The sequence below is a fragment of the Dasypus novemcinctus genome, chromosome 6, assembly GCF_030445035.2.
Source record: "Dasypus novemcinctus isolate mDasNov1 chromosome 6, mDasNov1.1.hap2, whole genome shotgun sequence".
NCBI lineage: Eukaryota > Metazoa > Chordata > Mammalia > Cingulata > Dasypodidae > Dasypus > Dasypus novemcinctus.
Window position 1 is genome coordinate 87,798,704 of NC_080678.1, and position 19,298 is coordinate 87,818,001.

Below are 19,298 nucleotides of genomic sequence, written 5' to 3' on the forward strand. Positions count from 1 at the left end.
AACGACTGCCCACCTTGCCATGATCTGCCTCGCATGTGACGGGAAGTGACCGGTCCAGCGTCCTCTCCCTTCCAATGCACCTGAGAGCCACTGCCAGGTGCACACTGCCCACCTGCAGCACCGCAGCCACAGGCGCGCGGTGTCTCCTGCGCCAAGTGCCGGGCCTTGGATGGTGCAGACTCGGGGGTGACACCCACGGACATAACCTGGCACCCAGTGCGGCCCCGCCGCTCTCTCAGTGGGCTTCCAGGTCTACCACTTGGGCATGTCTATTTTCTCAGGTACACTTTCAAATGGGGACAACATGGCAAAACACTCTGTTGTCCAAATTTCGATTAAAAAATATCCAAAAATAAAATCAATTAAGAATACCTCTTGCCTTAGGAAAATGGAAATTGTATAAAGGACTCTCTTGATCTTTAAAAATCTGCACACACACACATCTAGTCTGGAGACCTGGAGAGCCTGATACTAGGTAGCTGGGCACAGCGAGCTCTCTTGCTCTCTCTCTCTCCCACTCCCACATTGGGAACAGACGTACTACGTCACTGCTCTAAGAGCAGAATCATTTTAACGCCTCAACAAGCATTTCTGAAAGTGTGTCCAAGTGCAGAGGTGCCCTGAGACACTCTTTGAAAAACACATTCCCCGAGCAAAGGTTTGGAGACCGCTGCGACAACTTCCTCTACACTCGGGGACGTCTACTGCGCCAGCGTGCATGAGGCTCGGGAATTCTTGTGGTGCCAGCCTCCCGGATGGGAATCTGTGCTTTCTACGATTATTTGACCAAGGACCCTCGCCTTGCTACTTCAGAACATTTTTGTAATATCCTGGAACTCGCTCTGAATGCCCCCAACCATCCCACCTAGCCAAACGGGGGCCCCTGGGTCCTAATTTGTTAAATCAGTTGACGGCACTTGAACGTGGAGAGTTTACACGCAAAAACAGTGTCTGTCTTCTCTTGCAGGCCTTGAAGAGCCATCAAAGTGGTTCTCTCCTCCCTGCCTGGCAGCAGCTGGTGCCTGCTCTGGACGGGGCACGCCACCCCGCCCCGGGCTGGGCCAGCTTTGCCAGGTGGTGTGGCGGAGGGAGCCTGCGGACACTTCGGGCTGGGCTCCCCTGCTGGGGCCGGCCGGCCTTGGGGTGCCCGGCTGAAGGCACGCTGGGGAGCGCTCCCCCACCTGGCGTGGAGCGCAGCTGGCCGGCCCTGGACTTTCACAGCCCAGGAGACAGCTCTAGAGGGAGGACATGCCCCAGCTCCATTCCAGGGCAGGACATAGACGCGCCCTCCCTAACTGGTGCCTTGCAAATCCACCTTTGCTTCTGGGGCCCCGGCTCCACCTCCTGCCTGGATGACTGACAGAGAAGCGGGCAAGACAGACCCAGCCTGCTCTCCCCTGACCCTCTTCTCCAGGAAAACCCTTCCAGCTCCACCCTGGGCTCCAGCCGGCCTTCGAGGAGGAGGCATAAGGCATTGCCCCCGGAATCCTATTACTCCCTTGCCCGCCAGAGCACAGAAGACATCCTCTCTCTCAGACCCTCCCTCCAAGCATGAGTGCCACATGCAAATATTTTTTTTCATTTTGAAACCAAACGCTAAAAATAACCGCTGTTCTAGGATAATGAGACCCAGGCAACTCTTCACATTTCCCACTGGCTTCAGCTGCGGAGAGGATCAGTCCCAAACTGAGCTAGTTAACTGGAGGCAGTTTCCCTTCCTTCTGTACTGCCTGTTTCAAGATACAGCCGTGTTGAGCTGGTTTATATTTAATTATTAGACAGGTTACAAGCTACCTAGGGTCCTTTGTCAAGCAACTCTGCACATCTGTGGCATCATCGTCTAGACCAGAGTCCTTCCAGTGGCTTGACAAAGTCCCACCTGTCCTTTACCTGAATCCAAAATACACAGAGAAACAGACAAGCACCAATTCCAGCAGAGGCTGCGCTGATGGTGTGGTTTCCAGGCAGGGTTCCCCACACTTACCTGGTTACAGCCGTTCCTTGAGGGGAGCTCCTTCAAAACAGCCTACCCCAACCCCCAGCCAGATCCAGCAGGTCAGGGTTGGGGCCCCGGAAGCTGCAAGCTCCAAGTTTACCAAGTGGGGGAAGTGAGTTTTCGGGTCAGGAGAACGGGGGAAAGGCTGCAGGGACGGCGCGCACTACTGGTTTTTCCACCATCGACAGGGTGTCTCAGCCTGCCAAGAGTTAAGGAGGAAGGTCCACCCGCGCCCCGCGGGAGGAGGCCGGACCTCCCTGCGGCCGCCAACGTCCCGAGCATATTTCTCGGCTTTGGGCCCTCTCCAAGTCTGCTGCATTCCAGTCGCAGGTTCCACCGTGACTTTTGGAAAACTCTGAGTCATGGCCCCTGGGTCCAAGTTTGTGACAGACGCGGGCGAGGGGAATGAATGGCCGCTCTCCTGGCGGCGACGCGGGGCGCTTCCCGGCCTCCTCCTCCGCGGAGGCTGGGCCCACCTGCCGCCGCGGCCCCCGGCAGCTCCGGGCCCCAGAGCGCAGGCCCTCCCCTCTCCGCTCCCCGGCCCTCCTCGGCCTCCCCGCGCCAGCCTCCCGGCCCGGCTCCAAGGGAGAGGAGACCCAGGCGCTCCGCCAGCGCCCCCGAGTTGGGGAGAGGCTCGCACTCCAAAGTTAGGCGGCTTGGGGCGCAGTTTCACCCACACCTGCGTCCTTTCCCAGGCAGGTGCGGGGAGGTCCCGGGGGAGCATCTGGCCAGCCCCGGCGGCTCCAGCCCGCCCCAGGTACAGCAAGGCGCCTGGGCGTGCACCCGGCGACCGGAGCTCCCGAGCCGCGCGGCGCACGTGCGCGCCGGAGAGTTACCTTTGGGCGCTCGCAGGTGTCCCTTCCAGTCTTTGCAGCAGCACAGTCCCATGGCGACCCCTCGGTCCCGCCGCTGCTCGCGCCGCTCCAGCTGGCACCCCCAGCCCCCTACCCCAGGTCCGGGCCGCCCGCCGTGCCCAGCGGGGCGCCCACGGGGCAAAGCGTCCCCGGCGGGACGGGCAGCCCCGCTCCCTCCCGGCCCGGCGCGGGCCGCGGGCCTCGGGGCAGACCGTGCCGAGCAGCTGCAGGACGCGCAGACGGCGCCCTCCGCCCTCCGCCGCTGGGCTCTGGGCGCGCCGGCGGCCCGCGCCGGCTCCCGCGCTCCCGGGCGCCCTTCCTCAGGCCCGTTACTCCCTGGGCGCCGGCCGCGCGCCCGCCCGGAGGCCGCCAGGGGGCCCTGTGCGTGCCGGCTAGGCTGCGGCTTCCTCCCCCGCCCCGGGGACGAGCTTGGGGGGCGGGGGGCGGGGGGCGACGCTGGCCCGACCCCTCTGTGCCTCCCCCACCCCCCAGCACCCTCTGAGCAGTCACCTCCACCAGGAGGCTCGGGGGAGGTCTGGGACGACACGTGTTCCGTTCCAGGGCCACACCGCTGAATTTTCTCAGCTCACCTGAATCTGCAACAGGTGAGTTACCTGCAGGAAGAGAGCCCAGGCTCCCGACCTGGCTGGGCTCCCTACCTCGGCATGGTAGGCCACTTCCGAAAGGTGAGGGAAATGTCACCCACACTCGTTTGCACAAATGAATGGCTTGATGACATCAAGTGGTTTAAACTCCCTGTGCTCAGTTTATCTATACAATGGGGGAGAGTAATAGAAAAGGCTGGGCGGATGGTTGTAAGGATCGAATGAGCTGATGTATGGATCACTTAGAACACACCTGGCCAAGTGCCTTGTGTGAGCTGTCCCCGTCATCCTCCAGGGCTGGTGAGGATTTGGGTGAACAGGCACTCTTTGCCACGAGGGTGTGCTTTGGTGCCATCACTTTGGAAGGCAGCTACTTATTAAAACTGAAAATGCTAATGCCCCATGACCAAGCAATTCCGTTTCTCAGAGTGTGCCCAAGAACACCGGTACGGGGCTACTCACCGCAGCCTTGGTTGTAATTGCCAAGGATTGGCACCATCTAAATGTTCATCATTAAAGGAACTGTCGAAGCCATCGGCACTGTCCTAAAATGGGACACTACATGAAAGGAGGAGTCGGAGCCAAATGCGAGATTTACGAGGCGGTACCACCTAGGTTAAACACATACCTCCAAAACCTTACTATCGAGTTTCGCTGGGTGTAAAATCCAACACATATTTCCTGGGTGCTCCTGTAGGCCTGGCACTGTTCTAGATCTGGGGGGCTGGGGGAGGGAAGCAAGAGTGGTCTTCTCTGGAGAGATGGTGGGTGACAAGAATGCATTGAAAGGGGAGGTCAAGAGACAGTGGTCTAATTAAAGGAGGGTGGATTCCTGGACTGTGTAATTAAAAATAAGTAGACCATCAAATGAAAGGGGTTCTCGTTATGCCAGGTTCTTTTCCAAACTCAGGTCCTAGAACCTGGAAGCAGGACCATGGGCCAACCTCAGATCTCTTTGGCTCGGCTGGGATTCTCTCCCCTCCATCCCATGCCGTCTTGGGAGAGGACAGGGTGGCACAGGAGGGGAGCAGAAGTAAACCAGGCAGAGGGCAGGGGCTGCCCGAGGCATGGAAAGCGAGAGGTAACATAGGGAGGTGGGGGGAAGGAAGAATGAATTAGAGCAGGGAAGAGGTTTTTCCAGGAGCTGAGTCTCCATTCAAAGGTGAGATTAACCACAGCAAGGCAGATTGCTCCAGAGAGACCAGGGGGAGGCACAGGGGGAGAGAGGAGGGCTGGCCTGCACTAGATCTGGAAGGAAAGATGTTTTCACTTCGTGACATGCGGGCGGGGGTTACAAAGAGAGCGCGACTGAGAAAAGACAGAGAGGCTGACTTTGCTCGCTGCCAAGTCATTTTAAACGGTTTTAGCACCAGCAAGATCACTTTGTTGCAGCGGGCTTAATGAGGCCCCAGGAATTCCAAGCTAGAGCTCCCTGGCATTCAGGGAGAGCATCTGCAGGGAGTCAGTCCCTGGGGGATTGTCCGGCCGCCAACTCCTACATTTAGAGAGCAAGATTTAAAAGAAAACATCACAGCAGCCATTATAGCCCGCTTGTTTATCTTTCTAAGAGGAAGTAGCAAAGCAGGATCATTTCAAATGAGCCTATTATAGAGGGTCAGCGTCCCCATTGAACCGTTCAAATATATTTTGAGATAGTCGACTTTTCCAAGTGGCTTTAAGCATCAATGCCCAGGGCAGTTTGGCAGACAGAAAGCCAGGCAAGAGCTCCTAGAATTATCGCTTTTGGTTTCACATGGTTTAATTCCTGATTCTACTTAGTCTTTTTATCGTTTTCTGGATGTGTGTCTTACTCGACAAGGGGGAAGGAAGGTAACATTTATGATGTGCTACTCCCCATGGGACAGGGAATTCACAAATGTTATTATTCCACCTGAACCGCAGGACAACCCCATAGGGCAGATACCATTAGATCCATTTAGAGGATGAAAATAAAGTTAAGGGAGGTAAAAAGACTTGCCCAGGACCAACAAGGTGGTAAGTGAGAGTCAAGATGGATGAATGGATGGGTAGATGGGTAATGGGTGGATAGAAGGACGGACGGATGGATGGATGAACAGATGGGTGCATGGGTGGATGGCTGGGTGGACAGATGGATGGATAAATGGAGGGATGGATGGATGGATTGATGGACTGATGAATGGATGGATGGGTGGGTGGGTGGACAGATGGACAGATGGGTGGGTAGATGGGTGATGGATGGACGGATGGATGGATGGATGAACATAGGGGTGCATGGGTAGATGGATGGATGGATGGATAAATGGATGAATGGATGGACAGATGGACGGACTGATGAACGGATGGACAGATGGATGGGTGGGTGGGTGTATAGATGGACAGATGGATGGGTAGATGGGTAATGGATGGATGGACAGATGGATGGGTGGATGAACATATGGGTGCATGGGTGGATGGATGGATGGATGGTTAAATGGACGAATGGATGGACAGATGGATGGACTGATGAACGGATGGACAGATGGATGGATGGATGGATGGATGGATGGGTGGGTGGATAGATGAACAGATAGATGGGTAGATGGCATTTCCCTATTTAGGTCTAGAGTTGTGCATTGTAACTGAAGAAGCACATATAGAATTTACCTGAAAAATCAAACTCCCTTAACCTAGTTCTGTCCCCCAAATTGACCATGATCCCAAACCTACAAGAATTGAGCCAAAATATGAGGCTCACCCCGTGCTGCAAGTGTCCAGCTCTGCTCCAGCCTCCGCAGTCCAGGAGAGTGCTCGCAAAGAACCAGCTAGAACCTAGGTGGGTGTCCAGTGAGTGCAAGGGCTCGGGGAGGAGGGCTGGACACCAGCTTTGGAGAACAAAAGCTCCAAGGGGCAGGGCTGCCCCATCCACCCAGAGCCCATCTCCCTGAGGCTCTGTTCCATTTCCCTGGGAGACCCAAAGTTCAAGGGTACAGATATGGGGCTGGATTCCGGGGAGGCTGCCGCTGTTCCTGGGATCCGGGGGCCTGTGTGCCCTCAGCCCCTTGTTCTGGACAGCCCGAGGCCATGCGGAGGTTTCCTTAGGAGACTCCGAGCCAGACTGCCCGAGCCCTTCTGCGTCTCACCAGACTCGCCCATGCGGTCCTCACAGCGCCACTGCAGGGTGTGAGCTCTGCCCGGGGGTGCTCGAGGGAAGGGTAAAAGGGGGGCATGCCGTCTTCATCACAGGTGTAGCTTTGGAGGCAGCAATGACCATTTGTTCATTCATTCATTCATTCTGTGTACCAAATGATGACCGGACACTGGACAAAGCCCAAGGGATGAGCTCTGGGGAAGCGGGGAGGGTGTCCTGGGAGCTCTGGGGCAGGGGCAGTGACCCAGTCTGCTGGAGTGGCCAGGGGAGGCTTTACAGAGGAGGGGTCTTTGAGGTGAGATTTGGGACATGCAGAGGAGCCCAGCAGCTTAGGGGATGGCAGAGGAATGGTCTTCCAAGGGACCACGTCACTCTCAGGTTAAAGGGGAGCCACAGTAAGACATTTAGTAGGGGCGGAGTGGGATGCAACCTTCCATTCGGACTGATCTGCCTGGGGCTGGAGTGCAGTTGGGCCTGGAGGGGAGAGACTGGGTGGGCAGAGACCGGGTGGGGAGAACACTAAGGAGCCAAAGGTGTTAGCCAGGTAGGAGGTGTCAGGGCTCAACGTGGCAGCAGGTGGGAGGAGATGGAGAGGAGGAGGGCACTTGGCTAACAGGTGGCACCTTCCCTTCTCATGCCTTTGTCCTCTCCCCTCGAACCTGGGCTGCCCTCAGACCGGCTTTGCCAGCAGAAGGTGGCACACATGGCTCTGGGCCAGGCCCATGCCTACGTCCTGGGCAGGTGTGGCCACCTCCAGGGAAAGCCGACCACCCCTCGGAAGCAGCAGGACTCTCCTGAGCACACCGTGCCACAAGAAGCCCGGACTCACGAAGTAGAGAGGTGGCACGGGGCACTGAATTTCCAGCCAGTGCTGCGCCAATTCCCAGCCACGGAGGGAGGCCAGCCCAGAAGTGGGTCCTCCTGCCGATACCTTGGAGAGCAGAGACAAGTTCTTCCTGCCAGGTCCTGCCCAGATTGCAGAACAACGAGCAAACAAATGCAATACTTAAACCGCTAAGCTTTCAGTAGTTTGTTACGCAGCAGAAGATAACCGATACACAGGAAGTAACACAAAATAATAATGGCTAACTATGCCTGGCCCTGATGCTAGGCTGGGAGCTTTTCTGTGTAAGTTCACTTACAAATCAAGCAAACTTAATGTGCTTGGTATTATCATTCTTTCCACTTTAAAGAGGAAGACACGGAGGCACAGAGAGGTGAAGTAATTTGTGTGCAGTCACACAGCTAATTCGTGGCTGAGCAGCCGGTCCTGCTTTGGAGCCTGGGCTCTTAATAACCGTGACAGCTATTCTGGAAGGAGAAGGAACAGGCCACGATGATGAACTAGATGCCCTGTGGGCCCGGGGCAGACACCCAGTTAAAAAAGGCAAAACCCTTACGAGGCGATGCAGAGTCCAGCAGGAAGGCCTTTCGATGCTCACTGCTGTTAGTGGGAAAGAATCACGCCTGCGAGTGTCTCGAAGAGTGGAGGGAGAAGGCGCTTTACAGACCACTCCTTTCAAGCCACACTCCGACTGCCTCATACAGCCTTGTGCCCGGTTTACAGGGAAGGATACGGCCCAGGCCAGGTGAGCACTCAAGGGCACATGGCAGTGGCTGGGGAACTCTGAGCCGCCTGCCCTCCACCTGTCAGTGCCCTAACGGCGGCGTTCTCTGCGCACAGCCAGCTGCGCTGGTGACAGACCCGCAGGCGCGCTGCAGTACGAGGGCTCTATGTTTCCACAAAACCTCTACACCTCTCACGGCAAAGTGGGGTCCGGGGAGGCTGGAGCCACTCCACCTCACGCATTTCTGGAGGGTCTACCTGTGCCAGAAAGGCACAAGGTGCGCCAGGGGTGGGGTGGGGTACCCACAGTCAGCTCCAGCTGTTCAGCCTGAAACACACAGACACGCAGAGATGAGAGGCAGAAAGGAGGCTGGATTTTGTGCCAGCTGATTGGGATTTATGTATCTGGCTGGACATTGGATTAAACAGGTTAATTAGACTCTGTCTCCCCTCCTCATCAGTACTGCAAATGAGACTAACTGGACAGACTCCTTGTTGGGGTTTCTTTTTCTTAATCAAGTACATGACTCTAATGAAGAGAGGTCTCACTTTTTTTTATCAGAAGGTACCGGGGATTGAACTCAGGACCTTGTACATGGGAAGGAGGCACTCAGCCACTTGAACTACATCTTCTCCCCAAGGGCATCACTTTTGAAGCAAGCTCCAGTGCTTTGTGCTAGAAAATACCGTGGACCCTTTAATGACTCTGTTCTTTTCCTTTCCCTTAAGGAGACAAGTCTTATTTCTCTTTTTGATGTGGCTACCAGGAAGCTCAGGGAAAAGTTGAAGTGAGGTTTGAGACACAAGGAGAACTCCTGCAGCTGCGGGGACAGCAGAGGAATGGTCCTCTAATGACAGCGTCATTCTCAGGCTAAAGCAGAGCCACAGCAAGACATCTCCTCCAAGCAGGACGATCCTAATGGCCGTCACATTTGGGTTTTGGTTCCTGATTTGGCTTTTCTACTTTCATTTACATTTCCTCAGGCCCTTAACTTTATTTCTACGCCTAGTAGTGTGTTAATCCGTATTCTGAGGGTTCTCATTTTAAGCTATTTCAAATCTTTTGTGAAATAACAGGAGTACACATCAATCCCTGAATGCAATACATTTTATTTTAAAATGGGAGTCAGTAGACTTTTTCCAAGGACCAAGCAGTATTTTAGCCTAAATATTTTAGGATTTGTGGGCCATCTGGCTTCTTGAGTCCCCGCTCCACTTTTCCACTTTTCCTTGCAAGCAGCCACAGACAGCACAAATGAGAATGAGCACGGCCCTGCTCGCATGGAACTTTATGTTTGAAAACAGGCAGCAGGCTGGATTTGGCCCATGGGTCATTATTTGCCAGCCCCTGCTTCGAAAGCTTTTTAGAGCATTTGGGAAATTATTTCCCTTCAAGTTGGGAAGCATTTGGCTTCGAAAAAAAAATTCCTCTCTCCAAGAGGTGGGAATCCTGTCCCAGATGTTCAGGCTGCGTGACAGACTGGGGAGAGAGCAGCGGCTGGGCAGTCTGCCCCAGGGGAGGCAGGCCCGGGCAGAGCCAGCTCTGGGGTCTGCCAGCCAGAGCCCATCCTCTGGCATGTCTGCCATCCCCTCTGCCCGGGGAGTGGGTGGCGGAGGCGGGGCCCTGGAGGCACAGCCAGGGTCCACAGCTCGAGCCAATGGGCCCTCAGCTGCAGTGGCTGCTGCTCGTGGAAGGAATGTGCCGGCAGCTCCAAATTCCCACAGAGAAAGACAAGGGGAATCGCTGGGGAGAAATTCCTGGGCCACATTTTTCTGGCTGTTCGCGTGGCCTGGAACTCTTGGACTTGGCCAGACTGCCCGGGGAGGCATTGCACAAAGCCCATTGTCCTTTCCCAAGGCTCGCCCTCATCCCCGGCCCCCTACCTTTTCTTTCCGTCCTTCTTCCCTCCCCAAGCCCAGGAGAAATGCAGCATGGGCACAAGCAAGAGGCGCTGGCTGCAACGCCTTCCACTCCCTGCCCGTGGGCAGGCGGCGGCAGCAGCCCCGGGGGAGGCAGGGCCCTCCACGGGCAGCGGGTGGCCTTGGCAGGCGCCGGCCAGAGGGACACGTGCTTCCTAGTGAGAGTGACACGTACTGAGCCAAGCATTGCTCCGAGCATTCGGCCCAGATTAACCCATGAGTCCTCACAAGGACCCTATTCTAATCCCTGATGCACAGATGGGGAAACTGAGGCAGAGAATGGCTGCGTGACTTGCCGAGGGGGAAGAGACTTGAATTCGGGTGTGTAGCTCCAGCGGGGCTCTGGCCTCTCGCTTCTCCCTTGGCTCAGCGGTCTGTTCAGAGGCAGCGCCCTAATGCGTGCCCGCGGCAAGGGTTCGTTTTGCACAGTACGCGCGCACAGACCTTTGAAGGGCCCCTAGTGCCCCCACGTCTGCAGCGGAGGAGCCCCTCGACCGCGAACCAGGCCCACGGGCATCTGTGCACCCAGCTGGGAGCTGGCCAGGGCTCCGGCGGTCACGGCTGCTGCTGCTGACTGCCAGGGAGGGACCTCTGGGACGTGCCAGGCCGCGGGCTGGGGGTCTTAGGTGCAAAACGGCACTGATGCAACGAGCCTGCGAGGGACTGTGGATAGTCCCTGTGTGGCCAAGAGTGCATGCAGCAGGGACCTGTGAGCCCCAAGGCGCGGAAGTGGCCGAGTCCACCTGGCAGGTGGAGGAGCGAGGGCGCTCGCTGCTGCCTCCTAGTGGGGAAGAAGAGAGGCGCAGGGCCACCCTGCCTCCCCTGTCCGGGGCTTTGGTGGGCAGGGGTCTGCACCCATCCCCTCCCATGCTGACTCCCAGCTGGGCTTTGGGGCTCAGCACTGCGCTGGGCGGGGGCACGCTCTGTTCCCCCGGGACCCAGGCTTTGCTGGGAAGCAGCAACTCCTCAAGAATGCTCTGCCCAGCCTTGGCATTCTGCTCCGGCCAGGACTCCTGGGGGCTAAGGCTGTGGATTCCCTTCTAGCCACCCCACAGGGTGCCTGCCGCCTAGGGTGGGCCTTGGTGGGGGTGATAAGAGGAGATCAGGGCCGTGTGGGGAGGGCTGCAGGGCCCCCAGGGCGTCCCAGGGAAGCAGCGACCCCCGGGCTTGGGGGAAGGGTCTGCACACAGGCCGGCAGCTCGCGCTCTCTCTCTTACACACACCCCCATACTCCCCACGAGTTCCAGGGGCCAAGTGCCTTCAGGTGACATCTAAACTTCTGAGAACCTCCACCCCTGACCCCACACCAGCCCCTGCCCCCTCCGGGCCAGGTCAAGCTCCCTGAACCCCGAGGCCCGCCCCGTCCGTCTTGCAGCTGGGCCTTGGTCCACCCCATCGGTCTCCCAAACACCAAGTCCCAAGACGCGTTTTCTTAGATTTGGGGCTGTGAGCCATCAGGGGTTACGGAATCAGATTAGTGGTTCTTGACCAGCACTTAAAAAACGAGAGGGATGTTCAATGGCAGAGGGCACCGCCCGCAGGAAGAGCGCCGCCCCCTGCCACCCTTGCACCCGTGGCCCCGGGGGGAGGGGTCAAATTCATCTCCTGTCCAAGAGGGCGAAAAGGACCCTGTCGGTGTATCCTCTCGTTTCTCCCAGAAAACCTGGGCTGTTTTTGCACTCAGGCCGCCAACCCTTCCTCCCAACAGATCCCGCCTTCTGCGCGCCGAAAGGGCAATCTTTGCCAAACCACTCAAACACAAAAAAATTAAAATCCCGCCCCCAATGGCCACAAAAGGTCTTAGCGCACACGAATCCTGGGATGCTGGCTGCCTGCCCATCTCACCCCTGCCCACAGGACAAAAGACCAGCTGCTCACAGGTAGAAAGAAGAAAAGCCCCCTGCCCGCCCCATCCCCAGGGCGGGTCTGGCACCAGTGGGGTGGCTTATGCCACTTGACCCGCCTGGCGGTCTGGTCACTCGACGGTTGTTGGTCGAGCGCCCCTCTGGGCCAGACTCGGCGAACCACAGACTGGAGCCCCTGCCCGAGCCCTGTCCTCGGCTGTGTCGTGAGGGTGGGGGCCTCCTGGAGCAGGCGTGAGGCGGGTCTCCCCTCCAGCTCTGCCCCAAGCCCGCCGGGAGACGCCTGGCTCCAGGGGCGCTGGGCGTCTTGATGGCCCCTCGCCTACCTGGGGTGACGGTGCACTGATGCAAGACAGGAAAAGCTGCTTAGAAAGGGATTTTCTTTTCCTCCAACGTCCACAAGGGAGGAAGAGAACTGTAACATAAATCCTTAGACTGCTTTCCAAATTGGGGACATTCAAACGAGCAGCCATGAAATCAGAATCGACACCGACACGGTAAAACTAAAGAAGATAAAGACAAACTTCGAAATAAAACTACAGGTCATGATAAAAAGAGCTAAAAAAATCTCTAAAGCATTGAAAGACAAATGGTATTGGTGTGATAGTTTGAAGCTGTATGGACCTCAGAAAAGTATGTTCTTTTTTTTAAGGCAGTACCGGGAATTGAACCCGGGAGCTCATGCATGGGAAACAGGCACGCAACCACTTGAGCTACATCTGCTCCCCAGAAGAGCATGTTCTTAAGGTTAATCCATTCCTGTGGGTGTAGATGCATTTTAAGGGGTCCTTTCAGTGAGCAGGATGTTAAGTTAATTCAGGGTTGGTCTTAATCCTCTTACTGAAGTCCATTACAAAAGAATGGAATTCAGACAGAGAGAAGGAAAGCCACAGAAGCAAGAAGCTGGAAGCAACGCAGCCTGGAAGAGAAGGGGGAGCCCAGGAGATGCCACCCCGCGCCATGTGACGGAGAAGCCCAGGTTCTCTGGCGGCCGGTCTTCAGAAAGAAGGGATCGCCTTGAGGATGGCTTGATTTGGACATTTTCACACCCTCAGAACTGTAAGCTTGCACGCTAATAAATTCCCATGGTAAAAGCCAGCCCATTTCTGGCATATTGCTTTTGGCAGCCTTGCGGACTAGAACACTATTATTTGAAGATGATGAAATTAATGGATAATATTTGGAGGTAGTTTGAAGCTTAAACTGAAACAATCTTCTCACTGCCCACCGTTGCCTTGACCAACACAGGGTAAAAAGTTTTACAGCAGTTGACAAAAAGTAGACATGAAATATACTTGTGAGTCAAAAACATCACATGTTATTGTTTTGTTTCAAGTATTGATTATTATGAAAATTTCATTTGATAGGATTCTGTTTAATATTTTTGAATAAGCAGCTGTAATTAATTTCATCTGCTAATAATTTTGAGTTGAAGAGCAATATTTTCAATGCTTATATTTTATCAGTTTATGTTTCACTACTGCTTTTAATGCTTACACATTTTTTATTTGAAATGTATAAAATTGCTTTGCTGGTTTTAAAAATTTCATGTATTCTGGACACCGTTTTTCTTTCCATGGAAAATATTAATCATCAATACTGAATTTTAGAAATGCAGGGAATAAATAACTGCATTCCTACATGTTAATTTACTCTGACAACTGCAATGGTCGGTGCCACTGCAGCCACTCAGCAATAGCTTACCGGGCACCAGACACCATGCTAAACTCTCTCTGTGGCCATTTTACAGATGAGGAGCCTGAAGTACAGGGGCTTGTGTCTGGCTCAGGGCCCCAGCCTTGGGGAGAGGCTGAGGCAGGACAAAAGCTCAGACTGTGTGACCACAGCAGCTCCCCTTTCACCGCGACTCCACAGCGAGCCCCCAAGGCTAGCAAGCCCCCAAAGCTTCTCATAAACCAGTTTATTCCTGACGAGAAGGAATTAAGCTTGCAGGTGTCACATGCTTTTCTTCGTACTAGGAACATTAAGCTGGTGCTTCAAAGCCTTAGAGCTAGCATTCCTTGATTCATTCATTAAAGCAACAAATATTTAGGGAGCACACAGCTTAGCCATATGTAGTTTACCAGGCTCCTTTCTTTCCAAAATAGATCCATGCCATCTGCCTTGGAAATCTCTCAGCTGGGCCCTTTCCTTGCTGATCTCTGGAACACTCGTGGAAATCCTCAGCAGCTGGGGGCTCGCCTTGACTGCTCCCGGAGTTGCCAGGAGGGCTGGCCCTCTGCAGCCATCCATAGCTCCCGAGGAAACTACTGGAAGCAGCTCTTCCCGTCCCTTCCCACGCTTAGGCGCTAACGCCCCACCTTCGGCAGAATCAACACCCGGCTCGGAGACAACCTTGCACAGACGCTGCGCCTCTGCCAAGCGTTTCTCCTTCCTCCCATCTCTTCCTCTTGTGCAGAGGTGCAATACTTTCTCCATGTTTCAGGGTTTGTTCCTCGCCTTTCCAAGTACTTGGTGACATCAAATGATTCAGCCAACACAATGAGAACCATCATTTTCTAGCCATAATTGTTTTTTGAGTTTTTCTATTATTTACCCTAGGGATCAGTGATTCAAACCCCTATAGAATTAAGTAATCCTTACAGATTACAAAGCAGGAGAGAGGGGGCAGCAGGGGTTGGTGGGGATTCTGGCCAACTAGAGAACACTGCAGCCCTGTCTAAAGGGGGAAGTGCTGGCTTGGCACCTGCCAATAGCTTATATGAAGAGAGCAGGCCTGCATTTACTGGACAGAAATCTAGAATTCAGGCAGTAAAGGCTCTTGCTTCTAAAAATATTTCACGAGCCAAACAAAATAGGTCTGTGGGCCAGAATCAGCGCGTGGGTTTGCGGGCCAGTCGCAGCCCGAGAACTAGGCTCCACTCCGTGGCCGGTGTCCGCCTCCTCCACGGTCACTTCCAGGACTCCTGTCATCGAAGACACCCTGCCTGGAGCAAAGCTGTGAGCACGTAGCGTGATCCTCTCCCTCAGGAGTCGGGGTCCAGGGAGTAGGGCTGATACCCGCTCGCTTCCCCTTTTCAATGTGCACATAAGCCGCCGGGAGACGTGGCAGGAACAGACGGTTTCCGAAGGTCCAGGTGACGCTCCGGGCATCTCCAACAAGCCCAGGTGGCGGCGATGCTGCAAACCATGGGCCCCGCGCCAAGTCGCCAGGGGCCGGCGCGGAAGGCCGGCTCTGTTCAGCGCAGTGCCCTCGCAGAGGCGCCTCTGGACTGCCCCCTAATCCCCGCTGCATTCCTCCCGCATCCTGATTTATCGAGGGATTTAATCCAGCTGACAGTGTGCAGAAGGAATTTCTCTGACAGCTCCGTTCCAGGCTGGCCCGCGCAGCACCCCTTTCCCGTCCAGCGCCGGTCACTCCCTGGGGTGGGCTGGGGCTCCTGTCGGTGGTCCCTCGTCCCGGCGCTGCTGAGCCCTCTGCCCTGGCAGCCCCGGGAAGAGTGAGATGAGGGAGCTCGACTCGCCGGGGGTGGGAGCTGGACTCCACCTTCCACTGGCTGAGTGACTTTTACTGTGCCATGCCTCAGTTTCCACCTCTGTTCCCACAGGGGTGTGGGTCCACTCACTGGGGATCGGGCGGATGAGTGAGCCAGTACTCTTTCGGACGCCTGCCACACCCGTCCCACTCGCCTCTCTAAAGAGAAACTCAACAAGTCATTTTAAGAATCTCATGCTCCTTGTGTCCTGCAAAGTGTTAATTTAGGGACTGTGGTGGCTGGGAGCTAAGCGGCCCAGAAAATCCCACTCTGACACGTAGTCCACCCCTGGGGCCGGGAGTCCAGCATAAATAAGACTCTTTTTTAAAAAAAAGATTTATTTTTTATTTATTTCTCTCCCCTCCCCCTGCCCCAGTTGTCTGTTCTCTGTGTCCATTTGCTGAGTGTTCTTCCTTGTCCACTTCTGTTGTCAGTGGCATGGGAATCGGTGTTTCTTTTTTGCTGCATCATCTTGTTGTGTCAGCTCTCCGTGTGTGTGGCGCCATTCCTGGGCAGGCTGCACTTTCTTTTGCGCTGGGAGGCTCTCCTTACGGGGCGCACTCCTTGCGTGTGGGGCTCCCCTTTGCAGGGACACCGCTGCATGGCAGGGCACTCCTTGCGCGCCTCAGCACTGCGCATGGGCCAGCTCCACACGGGTCAAGGAGGCCCTGGGTTTGAACCGCGAACCTCCCATGTGGTAGGCGGGTGCCCTAACCACTGGGCCAAGTCCGCTTCCTGTAAGCAGGACCCTTGCTGAGGCTCCTTCAGCCAAGGGGGCCCCACCCAAGCAGAAGGGTCTCGCTCCCGGGCCTGGAGGCCTTCATAAGAGAAGGGGATTCAGACAGAAGGAAGCCCCAGAGCGAGCCGGGAGCTGAGCATCAGCGCAGCCCAGGAGAGGAGGGGGAGGTGAGAGGTCACCGCCACGCGCCTGCCACGTGACAAGCAAGGGACCAAGGACCCACCAGCCCCGGAACGCCACGGTCTTGGGGAGAAAACACCGCCCTGATGACATCTTGATGGGGCCTTTCTCTGAGCCTCAAAACCACGAGCAAACGAAGTCCCACCATGGTAGCCCACCCACCGGAGGCATCTCCTGGAGCAGCCTGGGAAATAAAGCCCCCTCCTCCCGGTTCGTCCTGCGGTACCAGTTGAGCTGCTCATTCTTCGTCGGGCGCTACACTGTGGCGCCAACCCGTGCTGGGCGGTGCTGGCCACCGTGCAAGCTGCCACGCGTGACTCCTGGGCGCTTGAGTCGTGGCCAGTGTGATGGACGGTTCTAAGTATTACTTGATCTTAATTAATTCACATTTAAGTTTAGAAATGAACACTTTTCAGGAGGTTTGGCATAACTGGGTATACTTTTTCAACAGTAATTTTTATGAAAAGTGAACAGAGTGAGTACTTCCAATGAAAATGTAGTGTCCAAATTGAGATGGGCTTAAGTGTAAAATATTCATTGGATTTCAAAAAAAAATTCAAAATACCTCAATTTTTATATTGATTACATAATGATAATAATCTGGATATAATGGAGTAAATAAAATACGTTATTAAAATTAATTTTGGTTTTATCCTTTTCTTCTTTAACATAGAGCATGTACGGCTGCATTGCTTCTCTTTCGCAGTGCTGCTCTAGAACCTGATTTCGGCTAAGGGAACAAACCTCTCCTTCAAGGGCATCCGTTTGCAGGGACACCCATGGACGTTTCCCACACCGGCCCTGGCTTTGGCTGAGAGGCGTAAGCTGCAGGCAGGAGGGCCAGACTGCCAGGCGGGAAGGATAAGCAACAATTCTCCTCTCTGCCGGCCCTCCCGTTCTCAGGGGCGGGGGTCTCTGGTGAGCCTCGTATAATTTCTTTGCCAGGCGTTACCCGTCGCCTGGCGCTCTGGAGGCAAACTCGGCGGGGCCGTGCAAGGTCAGGCTGATAGGAGGCTGGCTGGTACCAGGGGCCGAGGCGGGCCGGCAGCAGCATCCCGCGCCGGAGGCTGCTAATGAGCTCGGGGTGCTCTGAGAATGTCAAGAGCGCGGGATCCGTCCGCCTGTATGGAGTAATCGGTGAGGGCTGGCTCCACTCCAAGGTCAGGCCTCCGAGATAGCGGGCAGCAGTGCTCACGTCTGCTCCAAACCCGGGCTGGAGAAGGACGTGCCGCTGCAAGCTCATCGCCCCGGCGCCTTCAGCCCCTCGGTGCAGTCAAAAGCTCTGGCAAAGGAATGTCAGCATGCACCATCACCCCGGAGGTCACCCAGGCCCGATGGGGAAACCGAGGCCCAGAGAAGGGAAAAAGCCTGCCCTGGCTCCTCCAGGGAGTCAGGGGCTGAGCCGGGTCTGGGGGCCACTGAAACGGGCCACAAAGCCAGAGCCACTGTGAGGGGCCAGGCCCCCTCGCTGGGCCCCGGACAACGTGGATGTGAACTTGCACTGGCACAAGAGAGCAAGTGGCCCCAGGTGGCCCGGCTTCTGAGCTGCCCCCACGCGGCTCCCTGGGTGCTCTGGCGAGGCCCCAGCTCCCCTCTTCAGTCTCCTCTGTGGACACTGCTGGGGGGTGGCAGGGAGGCGCGCCGACAGGCGTAGAACCTGCCGATGTCCAGCCGCCTCCGGCCACCGTCCCTCCGTGATCTGACATATTTAACCAGCCCACTTGCGAACTGAAGACCCTCGTGGCTGAAGTCCGAGCCCTTTGTCCACCACCCAGAGTCCCTCCCGATTGCTCCAACATGCCATGCTTTCCCAGGCCCCTCTTTACATCTATCGCCCCTCCCTTTCCGTTTAGGAATGCCCTTCTCTTTGCCCTTCTGGATCATTCTAACTCTCCTGCCAAGGCTGGGCTCACATGAGACCTCCCTGACCACTGAGGAGCCCCTCTGGCCCTACCAGGGCACCTGTGCTGGGGTCGTTATCTTTTGCAGATACCAGTGAAGCCGTAGTGACAAAGAGCCGTGAGATGGCAGGGAGGCGGGGAGAATATCAAAGCTCCAGCACCCAGCAGGGGCCTGGGACCCAGCTGGGACCCCCTGGAACCGGGAACTCAGCCCTGTGATAATCTCTGATTTGCATATGACGCACGAGGGACATTCCGCCTCTGGCCCAAGACCACGCAGCGCCTGGTGGCGTGGCCGGGCTCTGAAATTGGGGGTGGGCAGCATGGAGCAAGCCAGCCAGGCACAGGGAGGCCCTCCCCCTGGGGCAGCTCCCCGTCTCCGGTCCCGGAGCCTTCCTTCCAGCATGCCTGGGCACCATCGACGGGGTCTCCCTGATCTCCAGGGGAAGCCGCTGCATCCTCTGCTCTGACCTTGGCCCCCAAAGCCGCCCCCGGCCCAGGCCCTCTGCCCGCAGGGTGTTTTTTGGGCCTGGACACTCACGCCCCGGCCGGTGAGCAGACCACCTGCCCGGATTCTAAATGGGGGCGCTTCCATCAGGGTGCCCCACATTTTCTCACAAGGGTCTGCCCCAAGCAAAGCAGAGAGGCGTTCTGCGATGGGGCCCGGGGGCGCAGGTTTCCGAGCAGCCCCTGGTCCCACGCCTGAGCCTCCCTCTGCTCCAGCGCGCCGGCGCGTTCCTCCTGCTCCTCTCTCGGGGCCACGGCGGCCGTCCCCTGTCCTCTTGGGCTTGTCCCCGGCCCCCCGCCCCTCCTCACACTCCCGGGAGGAAAGGCTGCGCCTGAGCCATGGAGACCCCCAGGAAAGGCAGGGGTCCCTGGGGTAGCTCTCTGGAGACGCAGCCGTGGCCCCGCGTCTGGAATGGGGACGGTGGACAGGGACCCATGCCTGCCGCCCGGTCCCCCTTGCTGGCAGCCCCCGGTTCCTTTTGGGGTGGCCCTGCTCCCTGCCTTTGTTCTCAGCTGCTAGGACAAACACCGTGGGCTGGCTTCGCAACAGGGACTTACGGG

General features: G+C 56.3%; 1 protein-coding gene across 5 annotated transcripts in view; it reads right to left on the reverse strand.

Moving 5' to 3' along the window:
- The window catches only part of ARHGAP22 (Rho GTPase activating protein 22), a 207,630-nt gene that overhangs the window by 67,570 nt on the left and 120,762 nt on the right, over nucleotides 1–19,298 (reverse strand). The window contains exon 1 of one of the 5 annotated variants that reach the window (XM_071215884.1): nucleotides 2,833–2,906. The exons of 3 other annotated variants lie outside the window; for them this stretch is intronic. In XM_071215884.1, the coding sequence (XP_071071985.1) occupies nucleotides 2,833–2,884 (52 nt within the window). In that variant the 5' untranslated portion in view covers nucleotides 2,885–2,906. Of the gene's footprint in view, nucleotides 1–1,984; nucleotides 2,113–2,832; nucleotides 2,907–19,298 lie in introns of those variants that run through there. One more of the 5 variants, XM_058299129.2, reaches the window with a different exon arrangement.